Source organism: Aplysia californica, unplaced genomic scaffold (assembly GCF_000002075.1).
Source record: "Aplysia californica isolate F4 #8 unplaced genomic scaffold, AplCal3.0 scaffold00139, whole genome shotgun sequence".
Classification (NCBI taxonomy): domain Eukaryota; kingdom Metazoa; phylum Mollusca; class Gastropoda; order Aplysiida; family Aplysiidae; genus Aplysia; species Aplysia californica.
The window spans coordinates 622,006-635,354 of NW_004797409.1; the positions used below are offsets into that span (position 1 = coordinate 622,006).

General features: G+C 38.1%; 1 protein-coding gene across 2 annotated transcripts; it reads left to right on the forward strand.

Moving 5' to 3' along the window:
* Positions 1–2,375: 2,375 nt before the first annotated feature.
* On the forward strand, positions 2,376–12,439 carry LOC101846344 (cyclic AMP-responsive element-binding protein 3-like protein 3-B). 2 transcript variants are annotated; one of them, XM_005096841.3, is made up of 8 exons: positions 2,376–2,966; positions 4,317–4,791; positions 6,483–6,664; positions 7,558–7,692; positions 9,231–9,358; positions 9,908–9,989; positions 10,507–10,612; positions 11,605–12,439. In XM_005096841.3, exons 1-8 carry the CDS (start codon positions 2,799–2,801, stop codon positions 12,021–12,023), a joined length of 1,695 nt encoding a protein of 564 aa, XP_005096898.1. In that variant the 5' UTR covers positions 2,376–2,798; the 3' UTR covers positions 12,024–12,439. The 2 variants fall into 2 exon arrangements, with proteins under 2 accessions (XP_005096898.1, XP_035825244.1); XM_035969351.1 differs by lacking the exon at positions 2,376–2,966 and adding an exon at positions 3,306–3,512.
* Positions 12,440–13,349: the final 910 nt, after the last annotated feature.

Sequence of the window (13,349 nt, forward strand, 5' to 3'; positions counted from 1 at the left end):
TTTGCTGTTGTTGTTTGATTATATAATAAATACGCGCATTCACAACACCGCACATGCTGACCGATTGTGGGAAACACAAAAGCACATAAACGTGGACTACAAACGAACAGAGACACAATACATATATATATATATATATATATATATATATATATATATATATATATATATATATATATATGTACATTTGTATGAGGTATTGTTTGCTTTTCCCGGGCGGAGTGGGGGAGGGGCAGAGGGAGACATAGTGAGCAGTGGCGGTGGGTGGACCAAAATTTGGGAGGGGCTTCAGAGTTGCTTCCACTTCTTTACCACCAAATAGCAAGCAATAAGACCTCTTAACAATACTGATTTCTCTATAGTCACAGTGAGCCACGGTATTTTGAGAACCATTCAAACGAGAAAAGGCACCTTTGTCTTCCATCTCTTTGTTCTAAGTTAAATTATTCTGGATAAAAAGGTTGCCTTAAAAGTGGAATCGACGTGATATAAACTGTTAAATCTCAGCGGCACAAACACAACCATGCACACACAGCACTTCAAATGCATTCCGTCTATATAAGCTAGATTACGCCGTATAGTCGAGGAACGTAGACGGCACCTAACAAAAATCCAAAGAGAGTGCAGGTATCTGTGTCACTGGGGGAAATTGTGTCGTAAACTTTCTCCCTATTGTCAGGGCTAGGAGAGTGTGAGCCTTCAGTACAGTGTTCTTTTTTTCCCCAGTCTTCTACCTTTTTACAAGAAGAGTTTCATTACGGAAGGGGCGTGAGAATGGGCTCATTCTTTGCTGAGCCCTAAAGAAATTTGATTGGCTGTTAGGTTACTATAGTTGTAAACGGTGACAATAGTGATTGGATAAACGAGAAAGCCGCCAAGTACACCACTCTGTGTTCATTGCGTGCGACCCAAGGAGTACTATATCATATACAGTAGGCCCCTACTCCTTGGTACGACCATAAAGGTTTCAACTGCTTATTTCGTTATTTAAGAAACTTTCATTTACTTTGGGATAGAGTTGGGGTGGGGGGGGGGGGGGGGGGGGGGGGGGGGGGGGGGACTCAAGCCCATGAGCCCTTCATGCACTACCCACCGCCGCTGAAGTGAGCGAGTAATTGAGTTTGTTAAGAAAAAGTACACTATTCATACTTACAAAATGAATTGCTTTTATGTCATGCTGTCTACACTCTCCTTCTACTGATGCAAAGGCTATGTTTTCATAGAATATGAAGGGGGTTAAGACTGGGTTAATTATAATATTTAATATATTAATTCATTATTTTCTCAAAATGAGCAGTTGATTTTAGGCAGGGATAATACTGTAAATCACTCATTGTATGGATTCTGTGCGCACACCCAAAAGAGTGTTGTTTAATATCGGGGAAAAATAAATATATACTGACAAAATTTTAAAATGCAACACTTAGATAAATAGCAGGTTTATTTTAAACATTCGCAATATTTTATAAAATTGGTGCTGATTGACTATGTATTTGACTACACAACACCCAATTTTCCATGAACCCCACCTGCTGCTGTTGCACCTTCCCTTATTGTCATCGGTTCCACAAATGAGACAGAATATTACGCTGGTGGGTAGTTACGCCTTGTTGGCTACTTTATATTCTCTCATCTCAACAACATCGACTGTGGTTCTTTTCTGTTCAGCCAGCCGTGAAGGTGAGCTAGAGCTGCAGCTGAAGATTTTATTATAGTTTCCCAGTCACATTCCTGATTCCAAAGGGCCGATACAAGCGACTTGTTGCAGTCAGCTGTGCTAAATCAAGAGATACAGTTACAGCGATGCACAGCAAAAGATTTCAATAAAATTATGGGTTTTTTTAAAACAAGTGATCGTTAAGTCCATCTAATTCATTTTTCTGCTCATTTAAAGGTAAACAATCACAAGAATCCCTATGTGTACATTTTAGCGATAGGCAAGTCACATGAAAAAAAATCAATCAACATCAAAAGACTTCGCAGAGTATCCTTAATCCGTGATTGGAAAGTTACTGTGCACCGACTGGCCTTTTATTTTTATTCCTCTCCGGAATGGCGGCGCGCCCCTCAAGTTTGACACTCGTGACGTCAGAGCTACGACCTCTAGTTTTATTTATAACCTCTTTGACCAGAGCTTTAAATAGATCAAGTGAAGCCAGCGATTTTTACTAACGTATATATTTGTTATCTAGTCTCGTTTATCAGTTAGAATAAAACAGTATGACACCTGATAACGTTTGGGTAAAATACAACTAATTATGTTCTTTTTGGATGTCTGAAAATTGTATTTAGAATTATTCTCCTCAACAAAAGAGCAAAATGCGAAACTAATTACCAATACGTGACTCTCGGTATCCTTCTGACCTCCACGTCAATGAAACGGAAGTTTACAATTACTATTCTTAGAAACAGTGAAATAGAAAAATAGATCACATCTTCATCCTGATTTGTGTTTGCGTCCGGCTTTTCTAATTGATATTGGGGTCTTTGGAAAGAAAAAGGGGATAACTTGTAGGCACACTTCATCGCTTCAACGTTTAGTACAGGTGCGTCGCCGAGAATAGGAACTGTTTACTTTTCAAAGTGGAATCTTATGACATCGGGGAAGCCCCTGGCCTCGCCCCGGCAGGTCCTGGTTGTTTAGGGAGACCAGGTCTTGTGAGTGACTGACTGGGTGGCTATTTTTGACCAGGCCAAGGCTTTCCGGTGACGTGTTCAAGACAGTGGTGGAGTTGCTTACAATTTACTTATTACGAAGTAGCCTTCGAACATCGGGTGCCAACTGTAATTGATCCAACATGGAGTTGGGGACGCCGTCCAACGATGTGCTGGATTTGCTTTTTGATGACAACTGCGGCATACTGAAAGGCGATTCTTCTGTTGGTGTTAGTGATTTCACCAAACATGACTTTGTGGATCAAAATTTCAACCCTACCAGTAACATGGCGTTTCACAATATCAACCTCGTGAGTTTTTCTTTCGAAATACCATGCCATAGTAGATCTCTAGTCAAGTAAACTCAATCATAATTTACCAGTAGACTATATATCTAGATCTATATCTAGATCTAGATTAGATCTAGACTCTAGATCTAGATCTAGATCTAGTTGAAGTTGTGTTTTCATTCAACATATTGTTTTTATTATTAGCGCCTGCAGTCTGCAGTAACCCGGGACTTCCCTTGACTCATGCCAAGACTCCACCGTGGAGGGATTGACATAGTGATTCCAACTGATGACCTCTCCCTGTTTCATCATATTCTTTTATGTTCGAGAATGTTTTCTTACTGATTGGCAGTTGGCCTCAGAAAGAGTTGCTGATCAGTTTTCCAGATGGATGAAGGCGACAGTCCTTTACTAAGCCACTGATTGCAAACTTCGTCTTCCACTTCTACTCGGTTGATCATGGAACTTGATGACAATATCAGCTTCTTTTCTTTTACAGATGCTTCAGCTTTCCATGATGTCTCTTCCCTGAGTTCCTTATGGGATGAAGTAGATCTAGATCTAGATGTAATTAGAATTTTTTTTGTTAATGATTGGAATGTGCTGTCAGATGCATTCTTTTTACGAAGTGACTATTCGGACTCGAGTCCGAATATGAAAAAATGTTATTCAGACTCGAGTCCGAATAATGACGGCCTTCTTTTTAATTGTCTATTTTGGTCGCCGACAAATGGAATTCAAGATTCTTCACTTTGTTGGGGCGGGTGAACTCTGGGCGATTGTTAAGATTCCCGTGTTTAATTCTGATGTGCGTTTTTCATACCCTCAGGCATATTTCGCTTTGGTCCCTAACCTTAACCCTAACCCTAACCCTGGCCCTAACCCTAACCCTAACCCTAACATAGGGTTAGGGACCAAAGCGAAATATGCCTGAGGGTATGAAAAACGCACATCGGAATTAAACGCAGGAATCTTAACAATCGCCGAACTCAGTACTGTGAAGTTTGTTAAAACTGCAGGATTAGCACAGACATTATATTAGTAGTGAAGTAGACTCCAGTAGATAAAAATTATTTTTTATTTTATAAACGAAGTCCACTGAAATTTATAAAGTGGACTGTTTATAAATATTTTATGTCTTATATTGTCAAAATGTTTGTCTTTGATTATAATTCATTTTGAGACAGAAAGAAGACTGTTTTTACAGTATTACTGAATGGTTAAAGGTTGATATTTTGACTCCTTGTTTCTTCTTCTTGCTACTCTTTATGTTTTTGTAATGGATATATATATTAAGCTTCAGTTTGTGTTGTATTCAATGTGGGGGAAATGGAGCATGTATTAAAACTTCCGTCCATATTTTTTCCACAGGGTGATTTTGACTTGCTGAGTGACAACTTGTTTGAGAGCCTTATCAATTCTGCAGAGCCGAATTCTTTTTTGGATGGAGAACCTGCTGCAAAAAAGCGTGTCATTCATTCAGATCATGATTACATAGCTCATAAATCGCCAAGTGAGCACAGCGACAGTGGTATATCAGTTGTGTCAGATGATTCTTCTTCAGCTTTACATCTAAACATCAGCCCAGAGGATAATATGACTGATGATCAGCTTGAGCTTTTCGTTACTGGGAACATTAAAGGTTCACCTGATTGCACCACAGGAACAACACCCCCATCATCATGTGGTGACAGCCACACTTTTGACCTTTTTGATGTTATTGACAATAATGAACCTGACTCAACAGGAGATATCAAACACACTCACACTGTAGATACAACAACAGCTGATTTGGATGACTTTGACTTCACTTGCAGTAATGATGACAACATTTCTATAGACTTTGGTGAGTGCTAAGCTGTCTTGTGCTTACAGTTAAAGAAAAAGAAACCAAATTTTGGATTCCTTGATTCAAGCTACTAGTTACGTTGAATTATTTTAGTTGGACATGACGGACAGTGATTTTTAGGAAGTATATGAAGAGGACGAAATACTTTGCTTTTAAAATTAGATAGTCAAACCTTGTTATTATAACCCTCCCTCTACCCACTAGACCCCGTTATACTGCCAGCCCAGCCCCCACTTATCACCAGGTGTTGCCAGTGTTGAAAAGAAACGCCAACATATTAACATAGTATTTGTTTCTTTACATTGCCACCCGCCAACCGTCTGAATTGTTCGGTCCTAAAATCTCTATAAAATTGCCCCGTTGTACCACCAGCGGTCTATTGGGCTCCAAACGGTACATACCACACATGGCGCACGGCACCCACTCGGTGGCTGCTTTATGAACTTTTTCACACACATTGCTGTGAATTCTGCCTGTTTCTTGTGTTTGTTGCTGATTTGTTTCTGATTTGCGCTGATTATGAAAATATTATGTCCAGTTTAACAGAAGGAACTGCAAAGGAACAGTGCCACTTTAGCCTGTCAGCAAAATATTTGGTGTCACCAGATCTTTGCCTGATTACCAAAGGGCTGGTGGGTGCCTTTGAGGCTCTTATTTTGTAAAGATTCTCGCACAAGTCTTTGGTGACTGGTCTGAGGCGGCCTCAGGATTGACGAGTATCTGGTTTAAAAAAAAAAAACTAGTTTAAAAATGTACGTGTACAGGGTCCTTGACACATACATCTAGTTTCTGATCTGGCAGAAATTTTCAATTTGAATCAATGTATAGAGTTCAGCTAGAGCAGTATATATGTTGAAATTGGTTGTTACTTTCCTCCTGCACATGGCAATCACATGACACAGATCTAGATAAGACCAGACTGGCCATGGTTTGATTAATGATTGTCTGTAGTCTTTATTCTAGTCTATCACTTGTCAAGATGGCAATCGATTCTATCCCTGTAAAGGGCCAGCCCCGCTGCGCATCAATTTAATACTTGTCCCAAGGTAGCGGTATAACGGGGTTTGACTGTTTAACATTTTATGATATTATATCATTATTATATTAGAAACAGACTGATTTATGCATTCTTTCTCTTTGTGTGAGAGGAAGCAATCATGTACTGTCAATATGTAAATTTTACTCCTTTGTGGCGAACAATTTGTCATGCATTATCATATTCCCAGTTTTGCACGATATGATGATGTGGTTTTTGATAGTCAAAATGTTTTAAGTTTGAATTAAAATAATTATGTTTTAGTCGTCGAAATTTAGGAAGTAACAGTAAGTAATGGTGCATCACTATAAATGAGACCTGGATGCAACATTAGCTACATGAGTTTTATTGTTTGAGTTAGAAAAAGATATATAAATTGTAGTTTTCCGCTTGATTAGCTTTTTTTATATTTGAATATGTATAGAGTCTGTGTAACTTTTACTGAACTCGATTAATCTGAAATCAGTTGAAACCCGTAAGGAAATGGAATCCCTAATTATTTTGTTTTACTTCTATTTGAGCAACCTTTCTGGTCCTGAAGATTTCGGTTTAAGTGGATTCCATTTAATTATGATTTGATTTTTCTCAAAATTGTCCTTTCTCAATATAATGAGATGTTTGAAAGATTCATTGTGGTTTTTTCTTTGTTTAGATCTGGAGCCACTGAGTCATTCTGGAGTTGGATCTGATTCTGAGAATCACGACTCACGATCAGTCTTCGTGTTCAGTGGTTCTGCAAAAAGGTTAATACCTTCCCAGAAAATTTCAAAAGGAGGCAGCGCTCTACCATTCACAGTCAAGGACATCGATCCTCACATTACAAGCGTAACAAACGTGAGAATTTTTTGTTTTAAAATAGTCTAAAATGGAATTAGAAAAATACAAATTTAGTATCTCAGGATTTGGAACAAAAGGAGGAAAATATGACACAGATTATAAATCAGTGTTTGTAAATAAACATAATCTAAATAAGTCCAATCTGAAAGAGCATGTGTTTTTTTCATCTGAGAAGTTTGTTGAATTACAAACTTGTAAAAAGACACGATCCCGATCAGTCAAAACTTTGTAATTCAAAAATGATTTTATAATTAAAATGGCTCTGATATGGGCAAGTCTGAAGCCTATTCTTACTCTTTATTTTAAAAAAAATAAAAAAATAAAGTTGACATGATTTCCAAAGCATTCGAATGTGTCAGTTGTGTACATAGGGTTGGTATTAACTTTGAACTACAGTCGCACTTGCCAAGATGTCCACCTGTATAAGACAACAATCTGTACAAATTGCTACTTCCTAGTCCCCCTTGTGTCTTTTCTGTATAAAAGATTGCTACACAAATCTGTCAACATAGATGCGTTGCCATAAATTATTTATTGACCATCATAATCCATTCATGCGATGGTATTGTTGTTAGTCTGTCCTATGAATGAACCAACCGATGAACAGGACCTTTTTGAAGGCGAGGTTTCTGGTCCCTCCCACTGTTTATCCAAGTTGACCGGTCAATGATCCTAAATCTGCAACTGCCTCTGGTTGGGATCTCAGAAGGGAATGGGTTGTTTTATTTATTTATAAAATTTTTTTTTTGATCAGTCCTGCCTAAGTTAAGATAAATGTGCAAGGGATTGGAGTTTTTTAGTTATAGTTATAATGTGAATTGCATTATTAAAAACAGCTGTCTTTCTTTTTGCCTGTTGTTATGTTAAGAATTTTAAATATTTATTTTCAGTTCCCAGAGCTGCGTCTCACAGATGAAGAGAAAGAGTTGCTTGCAAGGGAAGGGGTTACGCTGCCAACGAACTTACCCCTCACTAGGGATGAAGAAAGAGTTTTGAAAGCAGTGAGAAGAAAAATCAGAAATAAGGTGAGTAAAACTGTTTTACCCTTGCTGTCAATGTGTGTCGCTGAGCAAGTAAGTCCCCGTGACCCCCGACAATGCCATTGATATGCATTTCTGTCAGCTCAAGGCAGGAAGTCAGATTAAAAATAACTGAAAAGTTGGTTTTAAAGTTGAAGCAGAGTGGTTCTTCTTTCTCGTAGTTCTTTTTAATGGTTGAAGTTGACCCAGAAATACCACGTGTGTGAAGCTTTGAAGGAAATATGACACAGTTGAACAAATCCAAGAAAACTTTGAAGATACAGCTAAGATTGAATCACAAGGGAGCCAGAAGAAAATTCGTCTTAGACAAGAATTTACGGGGAGAGGTAGAGGGGTTCCAGAGGCCTAGCCATTCGCTTGTCCGGTTGGAAAGCAGTGGTCAAACCCTCATACCTTTCAAGTGCTATTCCAGCCTCTCTGATCACGGCATGCATGATCAAACTTGTCAATTGCCACAGGTGCTTGCATTTTTATAGGATCTCTGTTTGACCTAATAAAACAGAAACAATTGAACAGCGCCTTTGCTTCCATCCTTAGCCCCTCCCATCAGTGTAATAAGCTCAGTCAACCAATACCACTCCTCCTGTGCATATAACAATGATTGGAGGAACTTTTTTCTTGGTTAGCCGTATGAACAGGGTGACAAATACTGGTCAAATCAATTTCACACCCCTGGTCTTTGACTACCCAGGAAAGTGTCTGGGCTGGAGCGCCAATCAAAGACTTTCACAGGCACTGGTGAGATTTCATACCTAAACCACCCTAATCATCTGCATTGCTCAGGGTTCACATGGATGGGGTAACATCTAACCCAAGTCACAACCCTACTCCTCTTCCTTGTCTGGCAGCATGGTGTAAAGGTTAGAGTTGATGGAACCAAGACTTGATAAGTTTTGTTTCAAATCAGGATTGAGTGGGCAAAGCATTTTCTGTCTTAGACAAAGGTAAAACCCTTCGTTTGGAAGGCGTTTCTCTTTCCTTTTCTGCGATAGGCAGGTTTCCATTTTATAGAGGAAATTATTAAGGAATTTATCTAGGGGGAAGCGGGGAGATTCTGTTGTGACAGGTGTCCATCTTACAGAAGTTTCCGTTGAGGCAGGTTCAACTGTACACAATAACTTGCCTGTTAAGGGATCCCAACGAAATTAAGACACACTGAAAGTTCATGTATTTTTTCCCAGATCATTTTATGAAGAAACAATTTTTAAAACGTTTATAAAAACGTGGTATGTATAGTATTTTTGGGGATTATTTCCTCTCTCCTTGGAATTCAAATCATGTATCAGGACAGGTCCCAAAGGGTAAAAGAGTTAACAGACTCTTGAGACTGTCTTTAAAAAAATGGTATGACATATACAGCCATAGGTTTTAGCAAAACAGAAATGTTGCCTTAACTGGACTACTAACATTAACCAGACATGAATGCTTACTAAAGGGTTGTGATGAATAAAAATCTGGGAAAGTGTGCTGACAACTCGAATAAAATGGAGCAAAACCATTATTCAATTTCTTTTGTTTTTCAGATCTCAGCGAAAGAGAGCCGCAAAAGGAAGCAAGGATATGTTGATGGCCTTGAACAAAGAGTAAAACTGTGTACACAAGAAAACAGAGAACTTCAGAAAAAAGTGGACTCTCTTGAAAAACAGAATGTGTAAGTATTTCACTGTTGACTTCTTGATTGAGATGTAAAGATTTGAGATAACTATGGTTTTGACACCCCCTTCCCCCCCTCCTCGGCGTTAATATTTTTATGTTGATGGAGTTTAAGTAAAAAAATTATTTTATGGTTTAACACAAATACCAATCAAGGTCTTTTCTTGTCGACAGTTCTTCTTTATTTTATAAGATGTGCCTCATTTCATTAATGAATCTAGAAGCTCCTTTACCCGTTTGTAGCCTATGATTGGCTACCATTTTTGCAGATCTCTATTGACATGATACATTTTAGTTAGTTGTACTGTACTTAAATCTAATATTTTTTGCTGTGTACTTTTGTATTAGTTTGGAAATGATGACTTCCAGGGGTTGATTTGAAGATTAAATTATTTTTTTAAGGGGGCATCATTTCAGCACCTTAGAACTTGTGAATGGATTTAGGGGAATGATTTAGTTCTCTGCCTCCCCTAAGAGCTTGTTTAACAGTTCATTTTTGGAACAGTTTAGTTTTGCAATAGTATGTGTATTACTTTTGTTCCTTTAGGTCTCTTATTGCCCAGATGAAGAGGTTACAGTCTCTGGTTGGCAAGTCAAAGGTACCTGCTCAAGCATCTACATGTGTTATGGTGAGTGTGCATCCTTTTCAGATATATTATTTAGTTTATTGTCTTCCATATCAGATTTTTTCTCTTTCTCCCCCCCCCCCCCCCCCATTTGGTTGCTTTACTGTGTGCAGAATATATGTGAACCCATTGGGTTCATGTTCTGTTTTTAATATGTTGCATTTGTTATATATTTTTTTCAAACATGTAATTTTTGAGTTTTGTTTTGTCAATTGTTAATCCAAGTTAGTCTTTTTGAGATTCCACTCAGTACATGATCACTTTTTTGCTAAAAGTAGTGACTTTAAAACGAAGTATTCAATTTGAACAAGCCTGGATGTAAATTTCCACACTGAGTAGTAATTAAAGAGGGATGATTTTTCTTTGTGTTTTGAAATTAAATTTAAATTGAAGTGTTCTGTTGAAACCTGAAGGTGTGACTGTTATATTGAAGTTTTGTAATGCTGGTAGTGCAGTGCAACTCTATGATTATTATCTTGCTGAGAGATGCTTCATTTTAATTTCTTTTTTAATATTTCAGGTGTTATTGTTGTCCTTCGCCTTGCTTGTGGTGCCAAACTTGAATCCATTTGGCAGTGAGGAAGAGAACCACACACCTATTGCAACCTCAAGTGCAGCTGTTAGAGGTATAAAGAGACACACTAAAGACATAGAATGCTTCTGTTGGCCCATAGATGAACGTGATCAACATTACCAAACTTGGTCATATTTAAAATATCGTATTCAGTAACATTGTACCTGGAACACTGCAATTTTTTCTAGATTCAGAGAAATGAAAGGATTTTCATCATCTTTCTCGAGAGTTATATGTGATGAATGCTCTTGACTACATACTTTTACTGATGAACTTTGAAGTGTTTCTTTTGTTAAGACAATACAGGTTATCGATTTCTTCTTCTGGGCTGACAGAATTCATGTTTTCTTGTGAGATAATGTTTATATATAAAAGATAAAAATTTAACACCATGCAAGCAGCACAAGGACAGTATTGTGCTGCAAATTAAATTTTGTACATGGGCAGTCATATTTAATATTTATGTAGTTGTTGGAGATCATGAATTATTAAGTTGGTTGAATAAAACATTTTTCAATTCTCTTCTTAAAATTACTTGGAAATGTTAGAATTTATTTGAATGACTATAGGAAAAATGCTGTAGATGGTATTAGTCAGTTGTTTGGCAAAAATTTCATCTGTGCAGCTATGAGAACTTTCAGACTATGACTTTCAAATATGGTGTCTAAATGAGATCAAAGTTTTTTATTGTTATTTTGTGGGTGCTTCCACCAAGTATTTATTTCTGCTGGGTAAAGGAGGACTTTGCGCCGCCCCTCCCCCTACTATATAAGATATCTCATAACCTCTCATGCCCACTGGCTTTGTAAACTATTGTCTCTTAATTTTAAAAAAAACCAACCGTCTTTGCATGGAAGAAAATAGGTCTGTGCTTTCTTTCCTTTTTTTTCTTTCTGTGGTATGAAGTAAATGGGGATGTTAACTAAAGTTGCCTATATAACAATCAGTGCAGTTAATTACTGTAATACAATTTTGCCTCCAGAGCCGGATAGTAATTTCCCTTTTCAAGTATCTATAGTGTATGTTCTCTTTCTTCCAATTTAGGTAAGGCAAGGAGCCTGCTCAATCATGACAGTTCTGGGCTGGCTGCCTCTGATGAGGACCCATACGGTGTGACTCAGCGCCCCAGTGCTCCCTGGGACAGCAAGCAGGGAGTTGTGCAGATGTCTGCTCTCAGCGCTGCTGACATTGCTCTGGCTGCCGACGATGTCTTGTCGGTGGTAAAGACAGAGGTTGAGACCTCAGATGGAGAAACGAAGAAAGAGGAGGACGACAAAAAGCTAAGGATAGCCGACCGCTTTCCTGAACTATCGAAGAGAATAAAATCAGAACCTTTAGTAGACATGAACAGGATTCAGGACTTGCATCATGTAAAAGTTGGCGTTGAAAATATGGCAGGAGGGAGTAAAATTTTAGAGCAGAACAGCACAGAAGAGAATATCCCGATTGATGTTGAGAACTGACGTTTTCTTGATATTGTGGTATTCTGTGAAAGGGATAATTGTATCCAAAGAAAAAAATATATCAGGGAATCTCCTGTGGGTCTGGTGGATTACTTCGAACAATTATGATCTTTCTGTGGTGCTGCGCAATGTTGGCACCACTTTTTGACTGTGGAGATAGGGTAAAACACTCTCCTCATCGTTTGAGCTGTCTTCTGTCTTTCAAAGTTTTCCCCTGTCGGGTTCAGATAATAATGTAAAATTGGAGGTGTCCCAATCCAAAGATGTTTTACAGTGTGGAGACTGATTCCTTCCCCCCCTTCATTTGAAACGTGGAAATTTGGAGGAAGTGTTGGGATTGATGTTTTCCTGTGCTTAGGCTGTGGCTTTAGATCTGTGTTACTGAGATGTGTTTTTTATTTTTATTTTTATTTTTTTTAAATTGTTCTCTGAAAAATTATTTCTTTCATCTACGACAAATTCAAGGAAAAAGGCCTGTGCTTCTTTCCCCTCTTCTACCTTAACAATTTTGGACCAATGCTGATGAATAAGATACTCTTTTGAGAAATAATTGGTACCTTTTGTGTCGTGAGCAGTGCAGAACTCTGACTGTCAAAGAATGATGAGTTCGGTACTTTAGAACCTGCTGTCCTTCACATGATTGCTTTGAAAGCAGTCTGTGGACAGTTGATGATGCTCATATTTTATGTGCATCTGTTATCTAAATATTTTCAAGCACTTCATAACCATTTCCTCTTCATCCTTTTTCGTTGTCATTCTCATTTAAGTTTTCTTCTCCGAATTTCATTTCCCTCGTTTGAAATTTTGGTATGTTTTTAGTACCGGAATATATCCCTGCTAATTTCATTGATCTGCACAATGATATCATTCTCCGTGAGTGACCTAATTCAGACAGAACCATTTTTAAAAGGTTGTCCCAATGTTGTGGTTTGTCATTGCACAGCACGGTTCATTCACTTAGAGAGATAGTATTAAACGTCCCACAGTATGTGAAATTACTGTATTATGTAGTGTATGATTGTTGTTCAGGCTTTGTATGAAATATATTTGTCTTGTATATGTTAGTCCACACACCATGCAGTTGCGAGCGCTGTAAAACCTTACTAAAACTAAACACCATGCATTGTATTGGTTTGTATGCCTGTTGAAATAAAGCAACTTACATTGTTTCTTTACAGTAGTCTCCGCCTAAACGCATGCCATACAAAAGCACGCTCCGCTCAAACGCATCTGACGGGTTTTTTACTATATAATTTAGACGTACAAACGCACAGTCACTCCCTCTAAACGCACGCTCCGATCCGCGAAACACGTGGACAGGTAAAG

Coding starts and splice junctions, on each gene's coding strand:
- LOC101846344 (XM_005096841.3), top strand. CDS start 2,799: ATGGAGTTGGGGACGCCGTCCAACGATGTGCTGGATTTGCTTTTTGAT. Junction 2,967..4,316: donor CGTTTCACAATATCAACCTC/GTGAGTTTTTCT, acceptor TTTTTTCCACAG/GGTGATTTTGACTTGCTGAG. Junction 9,359..9,907: donor TCTCTTGAAAAACAGAATGT/GTAAGTATTTCA, acceptor TTGTTCCTTTAG/GTCTCTTATTGCCCAGATGA.